We start from the raw sequence: 26,531 nt of genomic DNA, 5'->3' as shown, positions 1-26,531 counted from the left end.
AGAATAATCCTCGCATTGGTTGTGTCTGCATCATTTACGAAAGAGAGTAAGCCCGTGCCCCTTCAAACTTGGCGCATACAACTACAGCACAGTGCAGCAATAGCACTGGACGTCTCCCCCTGCTGATTTTTGTTGGCGGCGACGGCGCGTTCTGAACCGTTCTGGTACCCAGCAGTGGAAGGGAAAAAAAAAAAAAAATCTAAAAAAGAGAAGAAAGGAAAACTAAACGGATCGAGATACTGGGGCGGAGTCCGGAAAACGATATCCTTCTCAGCCGTGAACCCTGACTCGGCTCTTAAATGTTTTCGGACAAGCTGACAGGGTTAATAAACTGGGGCAGGCAACCATGAATGCCTATTATACAGGCCCTTTCAAGGAATTAACTTCGGCCTTTACATGGATGAATTGAGGACGATGGTTTTGCATACCACCATCAGGGATTGAAGCGAATGGCATAAGAAAGAACAGAAATGACAGATTATGAAAGAAAAACTATGCAGTTGTTCAAAAGAGACCCTTGGATGTCTGGGGCAGTATTGACCAAAAGTCACATCTGCTCCGAGGCACTGAAACCACTTGTAAGAGAGCCTCGAAGACCTGATTCTGCTCGGAGACAGTCCCGGGAAAGGCAGGACGATTCGGTACATGTGTGGGGATCGATTCACAGTATAGCAACACGCTGGTCGACCTGTTTGCATTTTTACGCAGCCGAGATGTCCGATGGTCCGCAATAACGCAACGCAACACAACGCAGCGGGCGTCGGTTCAGAGGCCGTCTCGTTGGGTCCATTCTACTGCAGCTGCAAGCTGCAACACTGTACATCCGCGAGTCGAGTTTGACTTTTTTGGTCATGACCTGATGACCCAATAGCCCGGAGCCAGCACTGCAGAAGGCTTCGTCATAAGAATCAGGGTTCATCAGTACTGGTACTGTAATGGCAGTTCATACAGTAAGTAGCAAGGGTGGGTGTTTGAAAATCTCAACTGCGTCTCTGTGGCGAGCAGCAGAAGCACTGTACTGTACTATACTGAACTGACCTGCTGCAGCCAACAACATCATGCGAATTCAGAGACACAGTACATACGGAATCTCTGAATGAAGCAAATGTCCATTCGTTCAAAATTGGATCCTTTTTCTCTCTGTACTGTACCGTCCTCACCAGTGGCGCTGCGGCCCTTCCCGTCCCGCGGATCCGCTGCCGCCACCAATATCCAGTCGCTTAGTACTCCGTAAAGACGGCACGTTTAGCTTGAGGAGAGAAGTGAAATTCTGGATGCATAGGATATCGAATTGATAGCCGTGCCATCCAGGAACAGCCCAGTGCAGCCGGAACACAATCTATCATGCCGATACAACCAGTGCCTTTAGAATGTTTCTTTTACGAATGCAAGATTGGCTCCGCGATCAAGGATCGTGCCCGCCGGAAAGCAGCCGGACAGCCCCATGGTTTCTTTCCGAGTTACATCCCGAGCAAGGCAATTAGCAATAACATCTATTCCTCCGTTGCGACTGGTCTGTGAAAACACCTCAAGACTCCGTTCAGTTCATCTCGGAGAATAGAGGGTTCTTGTTCATCAAAATGTCAGGGTGTTTGAACCGCAAAAATGGGCCGTTGAGATGTCATGATCATGCAGGTCCCTTGTGAGTTCCGTGCAGCGGATTCTTCATCCGCGTCCCGTGGTGTCTAGCAGTCGAACTGCAACGTTGCACTCTCTCAATACCTCGAGCTCCTGTTCTCCATACCAGACTCGATGATACGATGCTAACCTCGCTTCACCGCGAGCATGAAAGAGTTTGCGACGTGCATGTGAACACGCTCTGATACTTACTCTAACTTGGCAGACATACTGCAGCTATTACCCGCCTTCCATAAATCCCGTGGCTAAGGTAGTTAGGTGCCGTGAATATTCTTTTGGGCACCATTGAAGAACACAACTAGTTTCATGATTTTGTGTTGGACATCAGGGGCTTTGAACTTTAATGCTGCATATGCGCGGACCAAATACTTCAAAGAGTAAAACGGCTTCTAGCAATACGTTAGTGCAGAGCCAACACAGCGCAGGTGAGTGTCGGGCTAGGAAGGTCAATAGCTTGGGTTGAAGCTAAGGAGGTATGCTGGTCCGTGATGATCGTAGATGGGGATACCTACCTGCAAGCCCCTATTCCACAACGCAAGGAGGAGCAGAAAATACATCGAGTTCATTCTTAACGTAGACGCACGATCAGCAAGACGTATCTGCAGAATAAGCACCTTAACCATAGCCCTGGTAGTCTACCCAATGTAGAAGGTATAGGTAACGAATATACCCTGTACGAGTCGAACTGGACACAAGAGACGATCTTACGACTTATTTTCTGAAGTATGACGTCTGTCTTCCAAGTGTAAGCATTGAAGTATACCGAGGTAGGAGCAAAGTGATCCTGAATTTACCAACCCTAAGGTGTGTCCTCGTTCGTGATCTTTACTCGTTGATCTTCGATGCCCATGTCTAGTTTGTATCGAGCACTACAAGTTTTGACCAATATAAATGGTAACTAACAGTGGTGAAAGATGAAGTATATAAATAAAATGCTCTGCGAATACCGATGGTAACTGGGCTATCAGACCTGAATGCGGAGGACTAATCCTAAGAATGAGAAACACACAGCGACGCACATGCTATCGAAATCATCATCTCTGTACGCCTTTCCCCTTGCCAACACCTTCAGTTTCTAGAGAGGGAAACTCTTCATGATGAAAGCCTAATGCTACTTCTGATGAAGACAAACCATGATCCTCCATGCTTAGCTTAAGAGCAAGTTCCAGATCATGGTCCCCGGGCTCGGCGTGTCCCAAAAATCCCGTTTGGAAAGCACCTGGTGATGCGGAACCCGAATCCTTTGCTTTCTTGGTGGACTTGGGCTTGTATGTAAGCGAAAACTCATAGTCACCGGAGTCTGCTGCCTGAGGTGATGTGCCGTTCTCATTCACGCCTTCCATTAGGGACAGTCGAATGGCCTGCTGAATTTGCTGTTCGTAGTCATCCTCAACGGGTGCTCGACCAACATTATCTGTCGATGCAGACGGCGGGGTTATCATGTCCGTGACGCTGGGCTCAGGAGTAACAGTGTCAACAGTGGTCTCACTGAATGTCGATGCAGTGTCTAGACTTGCATCAGCGGCAGAGTCACTTGTTCGGCGTTGTTCCTCGAAAAGGAACGCCTCCTCAGAGACCATTTGAGCATATCGCAAAGCCTCTTCTTCGGTCAAATCTCCAAGTGCACCGACACCAAAGCGATTACGTAGTCGACTTTGCTCCTTAGCCTTCAATTCATTTTCACGTTTTATCTCAGCTTCCTCGGCAGCGATGAATCCTGTAACCGTGCCTCCTTGGCGTCGACTGGCCAACCGACCATGTACGTCCGAGTGTCTGAGCCGGCGCTTACGTCCCGAGGCATGACTGGCAGAGCTATATGCCCAGTATCTCAGAAAAGCACCGAAAGAAACAACACCGCGAAGGACGGTTGGATCGGGGTCGAGATAGATGGCGCGAACTGCAGAATAAGTTGACTCGTCAAGGGTAGGGTTCATTGTCATCATATGTCGAGGCACTCGGCCGTTGGACCTCGCATTGAGTGTACGGACAGGATCCAATGTCGACGCCAGGGGATCCCATGCTTGAACAAGTCCATCGTTGCCACCATGAACAACGTACATAGCCGAGAGAGCGACGCAGGATACCTCCGGAGATTCCGTCTGGATCTGTCGCACAGGGTTAATACCTGCGGCTTTGCTATCCGCACGAGCATCCCAGACAAGGATAGCGCCCTCATCTGTCCCAACAGCAAACAAGCGGGACCGACGGCCCGGGATTTCATCCTCAGTTGCATGTAGAGGATCTTCATTGAGCGTCAAAACTGCTGTGTTGGAGCAGTCTATCGAAACACTGGTAATGACAGCATGGCTCTGTCCTTTCAGCCTCATCGGGCAGCTCTCCCATTCGTGAAAGTGAGACAAATAGTCCGACGACGAAAGTGAAGCAGGAGAAGCATACCCAGAAGCCTTTTCTTCTGGGACCTCCAAAGTCTCTGTGCTGGTAGCACCAAAGAGTGAGGGCTGCTTTAAGACGGAAAGAGGAGGAGGGGTGGGGGCTAATATGACCGAAGATGATTGAGCGTCTTGGGGCACTAGAGATCGGGTGTAACGCTCAACATGAGCAGGACGATCTTCGGCAAGACCGCAATCAAGTACAAAGATGTTCTCACCGGCACCATGACCATCGTCGTTGGCAAAATCAACCTCCAGCTTACGCTGCATGTCCCATCCTTCACAGGCTCTCCGGAAGTGCGCAGGCTTGTGACGGAGGAACTTCTCGATTTCTCGTGCCTCAGCAGCCAGCTGACTCTTACTCAGATTCATCGAGTTAGAAGGTGACCGAGGAGAGTATGCACCTTTGATCGCATTCTTATCTAGTTCGTCCGGTCGAGCAACACGTCGAGTAGAGTCCAGAAGATGCCAGTAAACTGAACGTCCAGCGAACCAAGCGTTCTTGGTGATGTCCTCACTCTTAACTTGGCTCTGTGCCACAGGTGTCTCAGTCAGATAATAGACTTCGCCCAATGCGTTCAAGGCGACAGCCCATATCCTCCCAGTAGACTTGCGTTTCTGGCTGTAGTTGTCGTCGACTTTAAGAGATATAATTGGCACACCAGGGCTGAGCACCCAGCGAGCGGTGACTTCGCCGGACTGGTATCGCTGAGGACCAGAGTCACTTCCGATAGCATACGAGGTGACAACACCAAGAGTAGAGCCAGTCAGCATACCGACCATTGACTGTGTGTGTGTAGGTATGTTGGCTGACTTAGCCAGCCAGACACTGCAAATGGCCTCAGACATTTCCGGGATCTTGGGGATATCAGGATAGGTATCAACAACACCAGAGTCACCTCCGAGGTACCGCCCACGGTTTTCACCGACAGGGCGGTAATATGGACGACCTCCTGGGAAGCCCTCGCCTGCAAGTACACCATATGGCTGACTCACATCGAGAACATTGGGAGTTGCAGCAGGACCATCTCCTAAACCGAAGGGTACAAGATTGGGGGCTACCTCGTCGAGTTGCATTGTGTTGAAGGAATCAGCGAATCCCCATTTCTCGATTCTGCCATTCGTAGGGTCACTGACCGATGCTACTCCAAGATCGGCAGCACCATGAATGGCCTTTGGTGGCTTCTTGCCGTTTGTAAAGACGGCATGAATATCCGTCACAGCCCATGGCAGTTTGGAGTTATACGTCAGGACAGCACTGGTTTTCTTTCCGCTTCGAACGGATGCACCGATACCACCAGAAGCAATTGAGGCACCTGGCTTACCCCGGGCCAAACATCTAACCAAGCGCGTGCGAAGAAGATATTCTTTTCTCCAGGATGCCAGCGGCGTAAGACGAGTGAAGTATCGTGACTCAGACTGGATCAAGTCGTGTGAATTGTAAGCCCAAATATCCACATTGTGCTTGGTTTCGAGTGCTTCGTGTCCAGGGAAGTATCGCAGGAACGCCATGCGCCAGGCGTGGGAGCTGGTGATGAGGGCATAAAAGCGTTTCGAAACAAGAGCGATGGCGGCATGAGAGTCGGAATGCAGATGAGAGAAAATATGTGTCAATATCTCTGCATTTGGTTTACGTTAGAAAGGATGCAATATATAATTGGTAATTGCATGACGCACCATTGGGGAAGTCTTCGAGTTGGACACCATCAGAGGGTGTTTCGGAGCGTTTGATGACCTTGAAGCCCAGAGCTTTCTTTGGAATAGGCGGAGTCATTGCATTCTCATATTCGGAGATGCGCTGACCTGGAGCAAAAGGTTGAACGGCCGAGTGATGTCCCAGACTCAATCGGCGTAGCTCCTCATCGAGCAAATCGGCATCGACGTCATGACCCGAGTCTTGACGGAGCGCCGGTGCAGAGCCCGAGTCAACGCCACCTGAGTCTCCGGAATAGACTCGGCGAAGACCGTTCGGGACATGGTGAATGAGGCCATGCTGGGAAGAAGAAGTTTTAGAGGGGTTGTCTGGTTGAATTGAAGGTTTGGTATGCTCGAGGGACTCTTGTTGCATATAGTTGAAGGGTTGGAACTCGGGGGAGAAGGTTGTTGACCGTGCACGAAGTGTTTGCACAGTCTAGACGAGGAAGTTTAGGTAGTTGGAAGAGTTGATTGTACGCTGTCGAGGGAAATCGCTGTAGAGGTGAGGAGCAAGTCAGAAACAAGGTGGTGATTGTTCCAAGTTGGAGTTTGTCGTTTTTGCCGCGCGCCGCGTCGAGTTTCCGAGATTCCACTTTACCGATGATAAGCCGGCGCGAGATGGAGATAGTGTTGATGTGAGGATGATGATGATGAGGGGCCAATAGACAATCACAATAGGACATCGTGGGGATTATAAATTACGAGATTAATCAATTCTTACACTTGACAGACTACTTAATACTTACATATCTATGTATTCTTCCCCTCTCTACCTATGTTGTTCCTAGGTTGATGTGAGTCATCAAAGTGGTACCTACTGTACGGTACCTAATCATGATGGAGCCACCTTGAATTCGCCTCCCTCCCGTGCCTTCGGGTCAAGGTTTTCAGTGTTGGAGAGTGGCGTACGATAAAAACTTTTTATCTTGTATCTACATACACAGCAGCAAATTAGCTTGAACTGAAAATAATGGAAAGTTCAAAAGACGTTGGCTAATTGAGGGAACGTTAAATTCGAGACTGCCAACTAGTCTACGTGGTACAATATCGTCCAAAGATTATACTCCTCATATACGTCTTGACTTCTACGTAATTAGTATTGCCTTGTTTCACTCATTAACAGCTGCAAGATAAATTAAGCAGGGATGTCACAGGATACAAGATCCTAGTCAGTCAATCAGAGGTCAAGAAACGCTACTGCTGTAAGACATATGTACAGTGGGTCAGAGATCTTCTCCACAAGCCTGAATAGGCAATAAACCTTGAAGAAAGCCGTTGAAAGGCTTTACGGGATTTGTTCATCGTTAAATTTCCGTGAGTCGCTACTTAATGTTGGTCAGAGTAGACTTCAACAGTGTAGATAGAGGTGTAACAATGCCATTCATCTGGACTAGATAGAGTTGGCATAGAAGCCATTCTAACAGCCTTCTGCGTCCTGCCTCTATTTGAACTATTGCTGTCTCTAATGATCGATCTCAACATAATGTTGCAAGTATAACATCCATGCTTACTTATATCCCGCTTGCCTTGCGTATTCGCTTGTCCTTATGTACTATAAAATAACTCGCCATGCCATAAATCAAGAACCTTTGTCCTAGGTGCTTCCCAATATCAAAAGCCGCCAAACCCGGCCGTCATTAAACCAGGATCCAAACGCCTACCGCTATGCATAATCCAGTCATTCCCATTGTTAACCTAGACCCTGCTGCACCACTGTCGTCGTCATCGTCGTCATCGCTTCTGTTCTTGCTGTCCACGGCGTTCTTACTGTTGGTCCTGGTAGCTGCCGGCAACTTCTCAGAAGCCGTCTCCTTTACTTCGATAGTTGTAACGGTTGAAGGACCAAAAGGATATTTGACCGTTATTGTACCGATGGTAATGCCGTCGGGCCCGATGGTTATGGTTTCACCTCCAGCCTCCTTTGTAGTGCGCTTAGCACCCGGGCCAGCCGTAAATGTCGTCTCATCAATAATTGCATACGAAGGATTGACCTTGGTGATCGTCGCTCCACCAACAATCCGATAGTTGGTGTCTTTGGGCTCAGCCTCAGATCCCCCAAAAGTCGTCCCGTCAATCACAACATTCCCAGGCCCAACTGTGATAACATCGTCGTCGATCGTTTTCGTAATCTCAGGGATGTTAGGCCCATATGTCAGGGTCGTAGATCGAAAGACGAAAACAGACTGCCCTGCCGCAGTCACCATCTCACCCCCTTCTATGATCACGTCTGTCTGGGGACCACCCACCCCATGGTACTTGAGAGTTTCATCATCCACCACAATTCTGTTAGCGTTGATAGATATCTTCCGCTCCTCTATTACGGTATTCGAGCCCTGTGTAGGGATTTCCAGTCGCATGGTTGTGCCTATGAGAGGTATTTTGAGCGTCGTGCCGCCGATTACAGCTTCTGTTCCAGAAACAGTAATGGGTACCTGTCCAAACGTGGTGCTAGTAGGGCTAACAACAGAGACTGCAGTCCCTATAGGCTGTGGTTTCCTTATCGTTGCCCCTTCACCAGCCACTTCTGTTGGACGGATCGTGAATGTCCCTTCGTCAACAGTGACTGTCTTGACCTGATCTGGGTTGAGACTCAAAAAAGTCTTGTCATTAACGATGACTTCTTGCCCTCTAGCTGTCACAACGAACTTCTTGGTAGAGACAGCAATAGCGCTAAAACCAGAGCCAGAGCCAGAGCCAGAGCCAGAGCCAGAGCCAGAGCCAGAGGTGGGACTGGAGTCGGACCCAGGTATAGAACCAGATCCAGGCTCTAACTCTGGCTGGGATTCAGAATTAGGTCCTGGTTGACGTTGTGGACGGCCTGGTGACTGCTCCCCTGACGTAGGCTGTGGCTGGGGGACAGCCTTATCGTGATTTTCTGAGGACTCTAGTCGATTTGGGTGCGACTCGTCAGTAGGTTCAGGCTTTTGCTTGTCACTTATAGGCAGCCCGCCTCCTCTTGTCGCCCTGTCAAAGCGCGGAGGTGGATCTGTGGTAAACACTACAGCAGGATTCTTATCAGTGGTCACAAAGGTGACTGTAGATCGCATAGATGACCAAGTCAGCTCTGGCGCGCCAGGAAAGGCAGTAGCTGTAGGATTCGACCAGCCGGGAACCTTCTCCGTTGAGCAAGATCGCCCGGGTATACATTTTCTGGGAGGCTCTTTAGAAGACACTCCCTGGGTTAATGAGGGCAACGGCCCGCCCACGTTGCCTGGCCCTTTAGATAATGTTGGAAAGAGAGGTTCTGTGTCGCAAAAGTTGGGAGTGCTGATTGTTGGGTAGGGAGGCGTGTATTCACTGACGTTCCCGAAGAAGGTCACCGTTGCCGTATACACGATTGAGAACTCAGTAACAGGCTCGTCATCCTGTAAGGTCGTGCAAGGGACCAAAGACGTTGGTGCTATCACCGTCAATGTTCCAGACGTCCAAGGTCCAGGGGTATATGTGCCGTTCCCTCTTCTTGAGGTAGTAGAAGGAGAGGGGATCCATGCACATGGGTTCGTGAGCCCTGGACCACAGGTTTGGGGATGTGATTGAAGTTTAGTGTTGTTGAGTGCTGTTGGCGTCAAAGGGTGGGCGAAACCCTGGTGTGGCCTCCTCTGCATTGAAGCCTGGGCTTCGCCTTGCTTTTGCAGCGAGATTGCATCTTGATCCTGATTTGAAGGTGAAAAGAGAGGTAAGATACTGTGGTTGGCCGAGGTATCCGATACGGAAATTACTTGCGATAATAGCAAAGAGCTGGACTCGGAAGAAAGTTGTTGTGCCAATAAAGTAGCCTCGGTGCTTGGAGATGAAGTAGTCAAATCATGGTCCAGTCGTTCGGCTGTCAACGATAACCCGGTATCTGAGAGAAATTGCTGTGTTGATGGAGTAATCCGAGTATTGGTAAATAAAGTTGTCAAATTCTTATCCAGTCCTGTAGTAGTTAGAGGTAGCTCATCAACCACCTCGCTCCAAAGACTAGAGGTCGTTTCTATAGTGATTCTGTCTAGACTTTCGACGGAAGAAGTTTGGCCGGTGGAAGAAGAAACCAAAGTTTCCTGCGATGATGTTGCTGCTGCTGTTGTTGGGAGAGTTGGTATTAAAGGTGACAAGTGAGTGGTGCTGCCATCTGGGGCAGTCGCGATCACAGTGTCGTTCCGAGGAAAGCGCCTCCGGCTTTGGTCAGCTTCAACTAGAATTGGAACAATTTAGCCATGTCTTTTCCCTTTTCCCTTTTCCCTTTCAACTTTTAAACATAACAGAACCACAGTCAAAAACAAATATGCAATAATTTCCATGCAAAAAACTCACCTAGAGGTAAAGCAATTCCAGCAGCAGATGGCACTAGTGTTGCGACCGAGAGCAGTGCAATGGCTTGCGCCACTCTCATGATGTCTGTTTATAGCTACGGACTGTACCGTGCCGTAAAGTATGGGATGGGTTTCGATCTCCCTCTGGCCCAGAAGATTTTGTCGTTTGTACTTGGGTTCGCCATTCAATTCCAACAGCCGGCATAGACGGGCCTCTAAACGAGTGATTCGGCCGTGTCCCAACCGGGCTTACATCGATTATCAATGTTTTCGCAGCGTATTGACCACAATGGCTATCGTTGTTTTCTGGCAAGGAGAAGGAAATCGATCACCAGACAAGACAAGTTGAGCTGATGAGAGGGGCTCGGAGGTTACTTAACGAACCAGAACCTCAACCACCCGGCTTCTAGCGACTAGCAACTAACTCTAGCGCACCAAGACCAGGGGTTACGCCTATCATGGAGGCAAGGATCCAACTGGGTCCAGGCTGCTTGGCTGCTAAGAGGCTCGGCCCTGGTGCGTGTGTTTCATCTCCAGATCTGACTTTTGCTCTGCTCCCTTTAACTCTGGAGGGCTTGTGAATGGCTGAACAACCTCATCAGAGTGGCAAGCCTCTAATGGGTTTGCTGTATGACACTGGTACAATAGCAGAGCCTAGAATCTATGTGGCTGCTCCTTCGTCCTTTGCGAATACTACCTTGCGCTTACTGTACTTCAACCGACAGCTGAGTTATACCTTTTTCCATCCCTCCAAGCCTCAGCTGGACTGAATCTACGCGGTTGATTCCATTTCATTGACAAACGTATCCAGCCTTTACAGTAATCAATTGTTATCTTGGCTACACCATGTCTCCAACAATGATCCACAGGAGGCAATGATGGATGGTTTACGCAAAAGTTTATTCCGAGTGCTACCGTCTCATCGGTACATCAACCTTCCGGATACTAGTATTCAGTGTGACAAGGTCCAAGACAGACGAGCCAATATCAAAGCTGAAATAATGGGTAGCGCAAGATTGCCTATTCATCCGGTCAAAGTCTTATGACAAAATTAAACAGTCTTAGACAAGAGAAGAGGAAAAGCACTCAGCAAGCTTCAGCTGCTCTATCGGTACGCCAAGATCGACCGACAGTCGTATCGCGCAGTCTATGGAGATTGAGATCCTTGGAAACGGAAACTTACGTCGTGAATTAAAATTGCACGTCGTTCACTACAGGCCATATATACTACCTACAGTGGCCCATGGCCTCATTCTGGATATTGTCTGATTTCAAGCGGATCGATTCTTTGTGCAACACACATCTTATACTGTACATGCGTGTACAATATCGATTGATGGATGCTCAGGGTCTTACCAAAAGTACAACATGACGCAGCCACTAGCTGGCGGCGTCAGGGTTTACTCGGCTATGCCTGTATTTTCCATGTTGGCGAATTACAGCTTCGATCTTTGACAAGACCAACAGGCACATGAAGACTGTTTCCAGAATCATAGACGCCAAATCCCCACAGTCTGTGTGCTCAACTATGGTACTTCTCGATGAATATGAGGGAACTTCGAGATCGAAAGGTACCGTTATGCTTTCAACAGCGTCTCAGACCCCCATGACGATAGGGCGAGTTGAATAGTTGAAACAGGCAATGGCAGCCGAAGGACCTGAGCTAACTAACCCTTGAGGCGTTGCTGTTCAATATCGTCAAATTTGTCAAATTTGTCAAACATGTTGAACACAGCAGAGGTTCGTGGAATGATGCTATCATCCAATTATTCCAAAAAGCTTACAACTAGCAACCCCCCATCCTGCCATCTTGAGTCTGGCCTAGTCAGCACCTAAGAACAAGTCTGGCCTCCACTTCTCCACCACCAGATTCCAGGCCCGAGCCATGCTAGAAAGAGTCAAAGCCATGTAACTCTACCGATTGTGGCTTGCTTTTCAGCAAGGGGTCGGTCACCGGAGACGGCACATGCCAGGACTCGTTGCCTCGCCCCTTCAACTCTAGAAACAAACTTCTTGTCCTGTTTATTACCATTTTTCTTTAGCCGCGTCTCGTACGAAGTTGACAGCATTGCAGCACGATCCTAGGTGCTGTTAAGAAGAACGGCTGCTACAAGGGATTGGCTTACAGTCGCAACCTCTTTGCTTTGACTGGCTACCCATTCAATCGTGGATCTGCGCCTCGACTCTTGGCGTGAACAACGACATTGAATGCGCCGCAGTGCGGTCGCCAGGACTTTACCGGATCAATTGGTTCCTTATTTGTTTGATTCGGGCATGAGTTTGGTTGCGAGATCTGAGTCTCGCGTCCGTTTGTAGACTTCGAGATGCGGTCAATAATCCTCGGGTCTTCATTCTTTTTCGCGCATCTCATACAGGCCCGAAAACCAGAACCTATTCTATTGCCCACAGGCGACTGGTAAGTTACTACTAGCATCACCTATAACCAACCCTGACTCAGGTGGCAGGTCTGGAGCCGATGGAAATTGGTCCACGATATCGTTTTATCTCGGGTCAAATTCACAACATGTCGATGTTCTTGTGAGCACTGCTCTTTCGGAATTCTGGGCCGTTGGGCCTGGGGGATGTTTGCCCAGTATGTGTATACCTTCTTCGTCTCCAAGGCTTGTCCGCTTTCTTGAAAAGTCGAAACAAGCCCTTCCATATCACTTTCCACTCTGTTCTACGCACTAACCACCTGTCCAGAGGAACCTCATTGTAGTGCTGCCCGTGGAGGCATCTACGATGCTGAGGAATCTACTGATTGGACTTCACTGGGCACCTGGCAGCTCGGTCTGAGCTATCTAGGTTACGGTGGCAATGGCAACTACGGCCGCGATCTTATCAATACACAAAGCCCTCTTACCAGCGAACCATTTACCATGGACAATGTGCTCATAGCGTCCATCAACACCACCCAGTACCTGACTGGTCTGTTCGGCCTGGGTATCACACAGGGTAATTTCAATGGCACTGTTGCAGAATCGCCTATGACTCAAGCGGTCAGCGAGTATGGATTGATCCCAAGTTACAGCTTCGGATACACAGCTGGAGCACACTATAGTACGCTATGATGGCCTCTTTGTTGTATTCTCACTAATTCAACTAGGGAACATGCCTGCCTCGTTAACTTTAGGGGGTGTCGAGCCTGCCAGGTTTCAGGCGCATAACAATGTTTTCACACTTCCCCAGGACGATAACATGGAGCGTCCTTTGGTTCGTGGTATTGAAATCACTCCAGCCGAGAACCGAGATGCCCCTGACTCTTGGACATCTGAACAACTCCTGCTCTCGCAATGGAACTCATCTTTCTACGCCATCATCGATAGCACCACCTCTTATCTGTGGTTACCGGAAGATGTGTGTGACCAATTTGCGAATGCCCTCAACCTAACATACAACAGTACTTTCGACCTGTATACCATCAGTAACGACCAATATAGCGAGTACACAAAGGAGGACTCGTTCAATCTTACCTTTGTTCTTTCTAGTTTCGACGACAACGACAATTTTGGCGATCCCTACGATGTATCCGGCATCGTTAATATTACGCTGCCCCTAAGAGCATTCGTGGGTCTGCTACAGTACCCTTATATGCCTGACATGATTGGATATGGCGATCCAGCGATCCCTTACGTGATGTTGCGAAAGGCGCAAAATAGCACTACGTACATATTGGGACGTTCGTTCTTGCAGGAGTCATATTTGATTACGAAATATGACGAGGGCACCTTTTCCATTCATCAAGCTCTCTTCCCCGAGGGATCAGTGACAGAGGCAGGACTATCCCCCATCGAGCAATCCGACGACAGCCCGTATCCTGCGCCGAATGTACATGAGTCCAAGAAGGGGCTTTCGGACGGTCAGGTTGTGGGAATTGGAGTAGGGGCTGGGGTGGGAACCTTTGTTATCTGCGCAACAGCTTTTGCTGTATGGTTATACTACCGCCGTAAACGAAAAGGCGAAGCTGGGAGTAGCAACGTATCAACAGAAGATCAAGGTCCATGCTCGGAGGACACAACCCGATCGCCAAAGTCTCCTTTGGCATTGCTAATGTCAAGAATCATGGGACGAAAGCACTCAACTCAGCAAGCCCAAGGAGACGACGATGACAAGGAAAAGGCTATCGAAGCCCCCGATACTCAGATTCATGAAATGTCAGCTCCGTTACCACCTGCAGAGCTCGATGGGGACGATTGCATGTCATGGAACGATGATACCGAGCTAGGGACCGACAACTCACATAACCTGAGCGCATATGAAATGGCGAGGCGAAAAATGGACAGACAACTGCAGGGTCCCGTTCCTTCGTACAGCCCGCCTGCCGATGGAGCGGAGGTACCCCCAGAGAAAGCGATATACCAGCCCAACCCAGCGAATGGCCCACCGGTAGCACTCCAGCTATCCCCATCTGCATCCTTGAAGGTATCTCCAGAAGGAGGCTCCAACGCCAACTCGATGGCTTTGCCGTCTCCTTTAACTCCTCGTTTCGATTCAAACGGTCACGCGATCAATCCATCATCGCACTCGATGACTGCTATGCCTGTATCGCCAACCAACGATAGCTTCTCGTCACCAAACTCGCCCCTCTCTCCGCACTCAGACCATCAGACCATCAACTCCATGACCATGGGCTCTGACAGAGAACCTCAATCAACGAATCACTCCACGAGTATATCACAGCAGCGGCTAGTGCAGAGAACGCCCATTGACTCATCAAGAATAGTTTTGCTCGGAGCATTGCCTTCGAATGCTCGCTTTGCTCGCGATCCCGTGCCCCAGGCTGCATCGGGAGGGGGCTACCAAGCTACCGACGATTCTTCACATGATAACGATAACGATACGGTTGATTCTTTAGGGAGCAATTTTACTGTGGATGAAGAAGGTGGGAATGCAAATCCACAAGAGCCGACGAGGCGTTTGGATTTAGGCACAAACGGACCAGCCATCGGAGCTGCGGTGGCAAATCCACAGCACAATCCCTCGTCAGGTCAACCTGATACACCGCGAAATCCAGAGCGCATTAATCCGGGTGAGGATTTGGTCCATGTACCGCAAATGGCCGAGAGACGATACAGCTGGGAGTAGTATTATGGGATGTACTGCTCGAAAGAAACGCCGGAGGCGCAGGAAAACTTGCTTGGCAGCCGAGGGAGTATTGGTGAATGGACGACATATGATAGCATTTTGGCATATCTGGACATTGTTGTCTTCGGCCGTTTGAGGTGAGTATCTACTCAAGCATGCTGGATTGCCCGATGAGGTCGTGGTTTTCTTTTATATTATAATCTCTGCATGAGCGAGCGACTTGATGGTTTGATAGATCAATCCTATATTTTTGAGGAATGGCAATCTGATATACAGAGTGTGCGTGCTATCTAATGGCTATTGATCGCAAACAGCCCATGTTCTATCTTATGGAGAAGTCTCTTCTTGACTGCATACTCGATTTCTGAATGCGAAGTTTCCAGCTTATCTACCATATCTCCTGCCACCATGTCAAACTAGCCAACATCTTCTTGCGCTCTTCAACACCTTTCACGTCCTCTGAAAAGGGGTCAAAAACGGCTTTCTTGGCAGCATCTGCCATCTTAGTTGAGCCACCGCAGACGCAGAATATTCCGTTATCGAAAATCACTTCTTCAATCCTCTTGGATTCCTCCCGTAGCCGATCCTGTACATAAATTTTATTTCGTTGATCCCGCGAGAATGCCAGAAACACATTCAGTTGCTTATCGCGGACTAGAGCGTCGAGCTCTTGCTGGAAAAAGTAATCGGCCTCACGATTACGGTTCCCAAAGAATAGATGCATGGGACCCGGTGATGGTTGTGTGAGGCGCTCGTGAATAAGGGCACGGATGGGAGCAAGACCAGTACCTGTGGCAATGGCCACCAGAGGACGTTGAGCGTTTTGCGCGCCGTGAATTGGTGAAAGAACAGGTTTGCGAGTGACTGTGAGAGTTGAGTTGATAGGAATGTTGTCAAGATAGCGAGAACAAAGACCTTCACGAGGTTTGCGAAGGACTGTTCGGTATTTGACCAGTGCAACGAGGAGTTCGATCCGGGTCTTGTTCTCATCTGTGGGGTGGTTCTGGTGAACACCACCATTAGCAATACTGAAGTCTCGACCGCGGATAAGGGGAAATATGTCAAAGAGTCGTTCCGCTGGGAGTTTGACGGATGTGAACTCTTCAAGGACTTCGAGAATAGACCGTCTAGACCTTGTGGCGTAGTCGAAGTATTCGTCTAGGTACTCAGTCATGTTGAACTCAAGTAGACGCTCCTTGTGATCTGGGTTTGTAGAGAAGTAGGACATGTTCTTGAGAAATGATCTCCGAGGAATGGCGGTAAAGTCGATGTTGTTCAAAAGTAGATCTCTCAATGTGCACTTGTGATCTATGAAGAGGTTTGTTGGGAGAGATTCACATTGGGAAAGATCAAGAGTTTTGTCAGCAATATCTTCCCATCCCATGAGGTTGATGAGCCTCTGCGCGTCCGCAGGGAAGTTTTTGGGGTAAATAGTGAGGCAATCTCCAGGAACACAGGTAAGCTTGACACCATCTCGTTTAGGGATATCGAATGAGATGAGGCGAACATCTTGCCAGTGATTCTCCGGTGTAAGTCTGTCGTTTCCTACCAACGTTGCCGTCCAGCCATCAGGGATGGGGAGTGGTGAGGAAGGGGGGACGTTTTCAATTAGTGGTGACGTGTGACCGTTGGTAACTGTACTATTCTCGAGGGGCTTCTCGAGAGACCATTTGGGAGGAAGAATAACATCATCCGGGATAGGCTCAAGACCAGAGGGTGGAGGATGGTGCTCGAGGAAATGATTATGAAGTCGCTCAGCCCAGCGCACAAAACTCCCATCCAGACTATGATTCATTAGAGGTCAGGACTTAAGTTGGTGACAGAAAGCTCACCCATCTGGAAACTGCTCATCGGCTTCAAAAGGATCAATGAAGGTTGTAGCACCGAGTTGGTCAAGACGCCTGTTCAACTTCCGAGCTGCCCAGTTGAATCTGGTACTTGTAAGCTTATAAGAACATCAAGAACAGTTTCACTGAGGCTCACTTGACATAAGTACTATCACCTAGTCCAAAAGTTGTGTAGTTAAGTGAAGCTAAACATCCTGGTGGCAGTTTCTTGCGTAGTAGTCTTTTCCAGAAAAGTAATGAGTTGTGAGGCATATCTCCCTGACCAGTGGTTGATATAACGAATATCACAAACTTGGACTGGAGAAGAGCATTCTGGAGTAGAGAGTCAGTAATGGATATCAAATGAATTATCTAACTTACTAAATCTACTGCATCGAGTTCCTCGACGCGACTATTGAAATGAAGTCTTTGACACACTCGCCCCAGCTCTTCAGCCATATCCTGAGCATTGCCTGTCTCGGATCCGTATAGGACGAGGACGCTCCTGTCCTGAACCGCCATGATGATTTTCAGTGGAGTACCAACGATTCTGGTAGAGTAGAAGTTGTATGCGATATAAGTGTATATAGGTAGTATGTAGTGAGCAGTCCGGTGTCGCAGGTTGATGAAAGTTTGGAGGTGGGTTGCTTTACCATGGATTTGATTAGCGCCGATTAGTGGATGGCCGATGGCGGGGTGAAAGAATCTGCGTCCCGTCGCCTATTGTTCTCGGATCTAATCAATCTGGGGATGAAATTATTTATTGATGAATCAGCGTTGATTGTTACAATTCTATGACCTATTGTATAGTGCATGAATCATTCGCAGACAATACTTTGCAATAGAAATTTCTTATAATTGAAAATGATCACATTCTCTTTTTTATTTTATTCCGAAGCTATAATTCAATTGAACTGGTCAATGCCTTCGAGACTTGGAGCTATATAACCATTGTTAGGTTGAAGTATCCTATAGTTAGAACTTATAACTCTAACAGATATTACATGCCTGGCCCTGGATTCGTGGTACCTTGTAGACATATCAAGTGACTGTGGCATAGTGCAAGCCACAGGAACCACGTCTCAACCAGAGTCAAGTCGAAGACGCACTGACAACGGACGAGTTCTAGAAGAAGAAGAAGCTGTGGAGCAATAAATTAAGCTGGACTTGGCTTTCGGGGACTTGGGTCATCGGGATCCTTATCCTAATCCTAATCCTAGCTCGCTACTGTCCGGATACAGGCACGCAGCGCAGCGCAGCATTGGATCCGAGCTACCGGGCATGGGCAGCCCATTCGTCTCGTGTATTTATTGGTGGGAGTGGTTAATGATTGATGCTGCCCCTGGTCGTCGACTACTTCCACTTGAAAGGGGCTTATAAGGGGTGAAGGAGACCTACTCCGTACAGATAGAAGACTTGCAACACCTGGTCAGGGGGCAATTGTAATATGTTCAACTTCGAATGATCCGGGGCAAGTAATCTCGGCCCTCTAGGCACCTGAGCAGCTGGATTATCTGTTTATGCGTCAGCCATCAGTCTCTTTGGAGGCGATACTCGATATCAGGAGGTTGCGTTAAGTTTCCAAATCTGAGTACATGGTTGGATACAATTCAATAAACTTCGGGTGCCATGCACCACACAGGCAACGTATCTTTACGTCTCACTGTTTGTAAACACTCCAGATCGTGGTAATAACTGACCCAGCTATGACTGTGACCGCAGCCAACCCACAAAGCAACGGTGCTGAGGCTAGGTAGTTACTGGGGACCCCTGGGCTTCTACCAAAATAGACTGATAAGTTACCCCTTGTGGAAATCTAGAATATGTCTCCATACTATGACTGTGAGAAACACGAAGACTTCGACATAATTATTGATAGCAATCTTATTGTTACTAGACACAATCCTCAAGAAGCAGACGTCTTTATTCCTGATCCTGAACCCTGGAGGAGCTAGACTACCCGACCACAATAGGCAGCCTAATGCACCTGGAACAGTCCCACTGTTCTTCAACTCACCTCTATATCCATCAAGACAATGGAGGTCGGGTCAATGAGCAGGAGCGGTCAGGCTAAAAGGGAATCGTTCGGATGCAACTACAATTCACCGTTTATTCTTTCCTCCTCCGCCACAACTCCGATTGATGTTTTTACTTTCCACTCTGTAACTCTAAAGTCAACCATGGCCTTTCTAGGCAGGTCCCAACGCAATCTCGAATTGGTTTTCCACAGTCAACTAGAAGCCTATTGTATTCCAACTACCTATGATATCGCATCCCATCTACAGCACCACTTTAACCTACACCGATACATACATGAGTGACGCACATGCTTGGCCCGCCCGCATCCACACGTCAGGCCCTAATACGTACATGAACTGGCACAAATTCATGCATCGTTCAAGTCTGGTTATACTGTAAAATCATCCAAAGAAATCTTCCTATCTTCTATCAACTCCTGCCAAGACTGTTCATCTGAACAACTCCAAGCAGCCACCTTCCTCATCTTCAGGTACGTACGTACTTACTACATACGTGTTACCTGCCGTTACTTGATAGGGCAGGGTAGGTGCAGGCTCTAGAAACAGCTCCCCAGCCGAAAGCAGTCCTCAGGTGTAAGGTGCCGGGATCAAGAACCACTCAAGCGGGAAAGAACCCACAAAACTGAAGCTTTCTCTTAAGAGCTTTTAGGTACTGGATACCTTCTTTTAGAGTGCTTGATACCTTGGCAGCCTCACTGAGACGTGGAGTTGTTCCTACTGACTGTATCGTGTTTCTGGTACCTTCCTTCGTGACTTGTACCAGATCCATACCGTAGCCTCCCTCCGCTCATTGCGCCTGCCGTCCTCCCCAGCCCTGGCCACTTTCCACTTTCCACAACTCCTCACCTGCCCACCCCCCTGACAACACACCCCTTCCTCCTTCCCTCCTGTGCCCCCCAAACCCAAAGGCGAGAAAAATATTTCATAATCCGCTATCTCTCTGATCACTTCTTCCTCCTTTCCCTTCTCCATCACAACATCAAACAACCTGTGTCTCCGCGCAACGCCCCGTCGTCTGTCTAATCTCAACCTCGTTTCTAGGGCACGAAGCTACCCTGATCAAACTCCTCCTTATTGCACCAGAGTTCTACCTGTTCAACTCGCAGCCACCGTTTTCGAACGCTCCTCCACCACAGGTCCAAGTTCGAACGTCATACTCAACCTAACCACCAACTTCATCCACCAGCCGCCAACATGTCTACCAACAACACCAACGTGGACGCTGCCGTTAATGACGTCGCAAACACTCTGAGCAATACCTCCATCAGCAACAAGCCTACCGATGACAAGACAGCCGCCAACGAGGCCGCTTCGGCCAGCGCTGCTGAGGGCCGCCGCCTCTACATTGGCAACCTGGCCTATGCGACAACTGAGGGGGAGTTGAAGGACTTCTTCAAGAGCTACCTTGTGTAAGTTCTATCTTCTTCTCAGCCTCATCGTACCCGAACTCTCTGTCCCTTTTATCGTTGTCTTGGCTTCTTCATGAAAGCCCCCGCTAGAGACACGTGTCTCCTGCCGTCGCAATGAGCTCCTTCCCTGTACCTCAAAAGACGACATATCATGGGCAGGCACGCCTACGGCAGCTTCCCCATAAACATGTCTCATCCTGACGTCGTGATGGGAATAATCACTCTGTTTGCCTTGGCATGGCTCTGCATTGAGACACGGCGATGGCGTATACACTGAGCTTCTATCCTGCCCTATCGTTTCCATCATCCATCAACGCATTATATACTGACTGTCATCAGCGAGTCTGTCTCGATCCCTAAGAACCCTCGCACCGACCGCCCTGTCGGCTACGCCTTTGTTGATCTCTCCACTCCTACTGAGGCCGAGCGTGCTATTGAGGAGCTTTCTGGCAAGGAGATCCTTGAGCGCAAGGTTTCCGTCCAGCTTGCCCGCAAGCCTGAGCCTGCTGGTGAGAAGTCTGAGGGTGCCAACGGTGACGGCTCTGGTGCCGAGGGCTCTCGTCGTCGAGCTTCCGGACGTGGCCGCGGTCGTGGCCGTGGTCGTGGAGGCCGCACCGCCCGCGCTGGCCGTGTGAGTCATATCTCAGCACTATGAACTCGAAAACCTTTGCTGACAATGTAATAGGAGGGTGCCGAAAAGAAGGAGGGTGAAACTACTGAGGCTACTGCTGCCACTGACGATGCTGCCCCCGCAGCCGCAGCACCTGCCACTACTGAGGTCCAACCCTTGTCCGACATCACAAACAAGATCAACACTGACCCAAATGCAAAGACCCCCAAGAACCAAGCTCGTCCTCAGCGTGAGCGCCGCGAACGCGGTCCTCCTGCTGATGGAATTCCTTCCAAGACCAAGGTTATGGTTGCCAACCTGCCCTACGACCTGACTGAGGATAAGGTTAGTGATCTATGAGCTTTGCTATCAACATGATATGCTAACACTCCCACAGCTTATTGAGCTTTTCAAGGCTTATGAGCCCTCTTCTGCCAAGATCGCTCTTCGTCCTATCCCTCGATTCATGATCAAGAAGCTTCAGGCTCGTGGTGAGGCCCGTAAGGGTCGTGGCTTCGGATTTGTCACTCTTGCTTCCGAGCAGCTCCAGCAGAAGGCTGTTACTGAGATGAACGGAAAGGAGATTGAGGGTCGTGAGATTGCCGTCAAGGTTGCTATCGACAGCCCCGATAAGACCGATGAGGAGCAGAATGAGGGTGATGCTGCCAATGCCCAGAAGGAGAACGCTCCTGCTCCCGAGGCTGCCCCCGCGGCTGCTTCTGCCACCGGTGCCGTGGCTGCTGCCACTGCCACTACTGCTGCGGCTCCTGCTGCCAACAAGGCGGCTGAGGCCACTCCCGCCTCCACCACTCCCGCCACTACTGCTTAAGTTCAGACATGGCGCGAGTTTCACGGACATGAACTTCGTATTATGTCATGATGATTACTCTTAACGATTTGGGCATGCGATTTCAACGATTTCTCTTACGGTAGATTCTCGCTACAACGATGAAAAGAAAGAAAGAGGGGTTTCCACCTTACCTGAGCTTTTTTGGAGGGGACATAGCAAGAGCGAATCGAACTCTGATGAATCTCGGGATGGTGTTTACTTGTTAACCTTTACTTTTCACATCAAAACACTAATATTTCCATCATCGGGACACAAAAATACTCTCGGGCCCTCTGTTGTCTTGTATTTGTATCACCTTTTCTCTATCACACTACTGCTAGGATGTACACTAGTTTGCACCAGAGGCGGGTGGAAGGGGAGAAAAGTTTAGCGCTATCATGAATGGGCATTCGATGAAGTTATGATTCTACCTGCGTGACTGGTGATTAACATGAGTTCTGATACTTATGTCATAATTGTCTCGTAGTAATCGATCACTGATCCAATGCACGTTTGATATTAACCCGATAGAGTTGCGGGGGCTAGTACAGAGTACAGCGGGCATGGTTCACATGTAGGTTCAGCTTTAGCTATGAGCAATTTGCTTTAGCTTAGAGTTTGCGAAAAGTCCCGATGCAGTTCATATCAGCACCTCATTAGACATCATGATGGGCTCTTTGCTAAGATCAGGCTTCAAAGGTAAGGGAAAGACTAAAAGTAAACACAGAATTGAATGGATGTTATCGCTCACGTGGTGGATAGTGGACATATGTTGGGTCTAGAACGTGGTAGTTGATGGTTATTATTGATACGGTATCCGTAGAGTGCAGATGGTTAGAAGTGCCCCGCCAACGTTAGCCCCTTAGAGAGACAAGCCCACAAAATTGATGGCATGCTTGAACACGGGAGGAACTGGGCCCATGCTCCAATGGAGTGAGAGCTCTAGGCACTGAGCGCTGAGTGGTGTACAGTAAATGCATGGAGGAAGGCAAGGGCATGGGCATGGGCATGGGCGTAGGCTGGTTGGGAGGCGGCCACTAGTGTACACTGAGACGTCTCCCTTCCACCTCCATGTACGACTGGATTTATTTAGAAGTTTCAACTGGGCATCAACCCATCATAGCGATTGCCTGTATCTACGCGCAAAAATACACCTCCACCTAGGCTCAACAGTTTATACAAGCATCCAACCTTTGCGATGGCGTCCAAGGGCATGTGGGAGGTTGATCCTGAGACGCGGTCCAAGGTTAGTTCTTGATCTGTCCCCTTTCCAGCGGCTGGACCTCCCCTTCGCCCATCTCGTCGCTCTGCGATGCGCTTGCAAACGCTGACACCGAAACTGTGAATAGCTCGCGACTCTCCAAAAAGAATCCAAGAACAACATCTGCTGCGACTGCAATGCGCCGTCCCCACAATGGGCATCTCCCAAGTTTGGTATCTTTATCTGCCTCTCCTGTGCTGGTGTGCATAGAGGCCTCGGTGTCCACATTTCCTTCGTCCGAAGTATCTCTATGGACGCTTTCAAATCGAGCGAAATTGAACGAATGCGACTCGGTGGCAATGAGGGATGGAGGACCTTTTTTGAAGAGCATGAACAGACCAAGATGATGGGCATCACATGGGAAGATTCAACTATTGCAGAGCGCTACAGCGGTGAAGTTGGTGAGGAGTGGAAGGAAAGATTGAGCTGCAAGGTCGAAGGCCGTGACTACGTTCCTGGTGCGAAGAAGCCTGCCGCTGCGCCTGTGAAGCCCGCCTCACGAACTGGAACCCCCATGAGTGGCAGCACAAACCGGAACGAGAGCCCCTCGGCAGCATCAGGAGGCAAGGTCAAGGTGGACGACCAATATTTCTCAAGGCTTGGAGCCGACAACGCGGCACGGCCCGATCATCTGCCACCTAGCCAAGGAGGAAAATATGCTGGTTTTGGAAGCACGCCTGGACCTAGTCAGTCGGATAATGACCTCGGCTTTGGAGATTTCCAAAAAGATGCCGTGGCGACTTTGACTAAAGGTTTCGGATGGTTTACGTCGACCGTTTCAAAGACCGCCAAGACGGTCAACGATGGCTACATCCAGCCCACTGCTAAGCAGGTAGGTTCAATGTTTGCAGTCAATTTTGGCCTTCTTCTAACATGCCATTAGCTCGCCGAGGGTGACTTTGCTAAGCAAGCTCAATTAACAGCTTCTGCCTTCGCTAAGCAGGCTCAAGCAGCAGGCAAGAATGCCCAGGATGGCTTTACCAGATTTGTAGAGGGACCCGATAACCAAAAGAGCCGAGATGCTCCCTTGGATGAAAGCAAGAAGAGCTTCTGGGACGAATTCTCAAACTTGGCCGACCAGAGACAACCTGCCAATAACTCTATCGGAACGAGTGCTATGGGTATGGGTAAGAAGAACACAACAGCTCCTCCACCAAAGAAGCAGGATGATGGATGGGATGACTGGTGAGCGGAGACATGGTGTAAGTTGGGATATAGTTGATATGTTGTTGATGTACAGGAGTTGGAGCATTGGAGTATAGGTGTGCTTATCAGTGGAGCTACTCTTTCTACAAGACTCGACTTTTATGGGATTGCCTCAGTTGTTACCGTGTATAAGCTATGCTTCCCTGTCTGAATGGTTGATCAGCCGAACTGGTTATTTGTGGCTGAACTCGGCATTTGTGTCTAAGTTGCCGGCGATTCGATATTGTTAGAGGGCCAACTATTCCATGTTGCCGCAAATATTTCCTCGCGATGGTAACAAGTAACAAATATATGCTGAGCACTGGTTTGATAGACGAATGACGGTGATATAACTTGTCCAAACCTATGTAACAAGATCTCAGCAAAAATACATAACTTCATGGATATAAAAATCCCGACATCACTGGTTCGGCCGGCGATTCTGTCACGTGGGCCGTCGGCCGAGGTTGAGCTGAGACCGGCCCTAGCCGGTACCGCGCCGAGCTTTGCCATGACGACTTGGCCGGCCCTCGTGAATATCTCGCCGCTCGACAACTTGCACTCGCATTGAACAATAGCAATACAACATGTCAGCCCTACGGATTCTTGTCCCCGTGAAGCGGGTTATTGATTATGCTGTAAGGGAGTTAGATTTGCGAACAGAAAAGACACAGAACGTTGACAGCCTTTGCAGGTCAAGCCCCGAGTTAATAAGTCCCAGACGGGCGTCGAAAAGGCCGGCGTCAAGCACTCCATGAACCCATTCGACGAGCTTTCGGTCGAAGAATCAGTGCGCATCCGAGAGAAGAAGCGTGCACCTGGCGGTGTCGAGGATATCTGTGTCATCTCAGCTGGCCCACCCAAGGCGCAAGATGTGCTGCGAACAGCCATGGCAATGGGCGCAGACCGGGGAATCCATGTTGAACTGAAGGAGGGTGAGGAGATTGAGCCTTTGACGGTAGCCAAGATGCTCCAGAAGGCCGTGGAACAGCAGAAGAGCAACTTGGTGGTTCTTGGCAAGCAGAGCATCGACGACGATGCCAACCAGACAGGTCAGATGCTGGCAGGTCTCTTGGGATGGCCGCAGGCTACACAGGCAAGCAAGGTCGAGTTCGGCGCCAATGACGAGGTTACTGTTACAAAGGAAGTGGACGGTGGTGTCGAGACTGTGCGCGCCAAGCTGCCCATGGTCATCACCACAGATCTTCGACTTAACGAGCCTCGATACGCAAGTCTGCCTAACATCATGAAGGCCAAGAAGAAGAAGTTGGAGAAGACAAAGCTCGAGGACTTTGGTCTGGATGGATTGAATCGTCTCAAGACGATCAAGGTTATTGGTAAGTTCTCCTTTCCAACTTTGCCTTTTTCCTGCAATTCCTGGCTGGTGCTGATTTGTACTCAGAGCCTCCTGCTCGACAGGGTGGTGGTAAGGTGGAGGATGTCGGTGGCCTGGTTAGCAAGCTTAAGGAGCTTGGTGCTTTGTAAACGAATAGAAAGACTAGTAAATACTGGAAGCCTGATACATTGCGTAGGTAGCGATGTTTCAATAAATATTGTAAAGTTCATGGAAAACTACTGTATATCAATTGATCTTTTGTGTCAACGTACTCGCCTCAAATGCGTGTTCTTTCTGACTGGTTCCTACAGGTGATGGAATGACCTAGGCTGTTTATCCAAAGAGCTTCTTATTTATCACTTAAATGGGAACAGAATCTAATTTTATCAACAGTATTTCAGAGTAGTACATGATTGAGATGAGATGCCAAGGTCGCCTTATATACCTGCAGATGCCATGCCAAGGGAAGCTGCCTGGGGAAATCCTCGAGCTGCTATCACTTTTGCAATCTTAGCAGAATGTGATACTAAATAGACATAAGCAATGTACATGAAGATAAAAATGCAAAAATCGTAACCTCGCTCTGCTGGAGGAGGTTTCGATCTTGAGACTTTCACGAACGAAGCTCATCAATTCCCATTGATCCAAGTTCTTAACTTGAAGGCGCAGGGGTGCCATAGAATAATGTATTGTCGTTTTGATCTTTTAAAGGTGGTTCTGTTGTGGATAAACGGATCTCGCGAGGGTGTGAATAGACTACCCTATCCATACACTCTAGATATATATATCACCAATGAATATTATACTTAAATACCTACCGGGTATCTGTGGGGTTTTGTTACCAACAGCACGGTAGCAGAGAGCAAGATGTTGAGGCTTAAAACTTGCCGAGACGGTCTTATCCTTATCGTACACAAGACCCAAGACCCAAGACCC

At 49.0% G+C, this 26,531-nt stretch overlaps 6 protein-coding genes across 6 annotated transcripts; 4 read left to right on the top strand and 2 right to left on the bottom strand.

The window, feature by feature from the left end:
- Positions 1-2,672: 2,672 nt before the first annotated feature.
- On the bottom strand, positions 2,673-10,095 carry FIESC28_06732 (uncharacterized protein; the record flags this gene model as incomplete). Its single annotated transcript, XM_031160875.1, has 4 exons — positions 2,673-5,647; positions 5,706-6,159; positions 7,385-9,897; positions 10,017-10,095. The coding sequence occupies 4 exons, from the start codon at positions 10,093-10,095 to the stop codon at positions 2,673-2,675; spliced, it is 6,021 nt and encodes a 2,006-aa protein (XP_031015046.1).
- A 2,244-nt stretch (positions 10,096-12,339) lies between these two features.
- FIESC28_06731 (uncharacterized protein) lies at positions 12,340-15,100 on the top strand (the record flags this gene model as incomplete). The annotated part of the gene is made up of 4 exons (XM_031160874.1): positions 12,340-12,431; positions 12,481-12,608; positions 12,719-13,075; positions 13,122-15,100. The coding sequence occupies 4 exons, from the start codon at positions 12,340-12,342 to the stop codon at positions 15,098-15,100; spliced, it is 2,556 nt and encodes an 851-aa protein (XP_031015045.1).
- A 388-nt stretch (positions 15,101-15,488) lies between these two features.
- On the bottom strand, positions 15,489-17,448 carry FIESC28_06730 (uncharacterized protein; the record flags this gene model as incomplete). The annotated part of the gene is made up of 4 exons (XM_031160873.1): positions 15,489-16,884; positions 16,933-17,031; positions 17,084-17,259; positions 17,308-17,448. 4 exons carry the CDS (start codon positions 17,446-17,448, stop codon positions 15,489-15,491), a joined length of 1,812 nt encoding a protein of 603 aa, XP_031015044.1.
- A 2,711-nt stretch (positions 17,449-20,159) lies between these two features.
- Positions 20,160-21,813, top strand: FIESC28_06729 (uncharacterized protein; the record flags this gene model as incomplete). The annotated part of the gene is made up of 4 exons (XM_031160872.1): positions 20,160-20,374; positions 20,714-21,005; positions 21,060-21,329; positions 21,382-21,813. The coding sequence occupies 4 exons, from the start codon at positions 20,160-20,162 to the stop codon at positions 21,811-21,813; spliced, it is 1,209 nt and encodes a 402-aa protein (XP_031015043.1).
- Positions 21,814-23,011: 1,198 nt separating this feature from the next.
- Positions 23,012-24,263, top strand: FIESC28_06728 (uncharacterized protein; the record flags this gene model as incomplete). The annotated part of the gene is made up of 3 exons (XM_031160871.1): positions 23,012-23,059; positions 23,163-23,906; positions 23,958-24,263. The coding sequence occupies 3 exons, from the start codon at positions 23,012-23,014 to the stop codon at positions 24,261-24,263; spliced, it is 1,098 nt and encodes a 365-aa protein (XP_031015042.1).
- A 583-nt stretch (positions 24,264-24,846) lies between these two features.
- On the top strand, positions 24,847-25,744 carry FIESC28_06727 (uncharacterized protein; the record flags this gene model as incomplete). Its single annotated transcript, XM_031160870.1, has 3 exons — positions 24,847-24,897; positions 24,954-25,596; positions 25,662-25,744. The coding sequence occupies 3 exons, from the start codon at positions 24,847-24,849 to the stop codon at positions 25,742-25,744; spliced, it is 777 nt and encodes a 258-aa protein (XP_031015041.1).
- Between the last annotated feature and the right edge of the window lie 787 nt (positions 25,745-26,531).

This window comes from Fusarium coffeatum (genome assembly GCF_003316985.1).
Source record: "Fusarium coffeatum strain FIESC_28 chromosome Unknown BRIP53273_contig_143, whole genome shotgun sequence".
Lineage (NCBI taxonomy): Eukaryota > Fungi > Ascomycota > Sordariomycetes > Hypocreales > Nectriaceae > Fusarium > Fusarium coffeatum.
The sequence above is the reverse complement of the archived record's forward strand: the minus strand, read 5'-3'. Positions and strand labels throughout refer to the sequence as shown.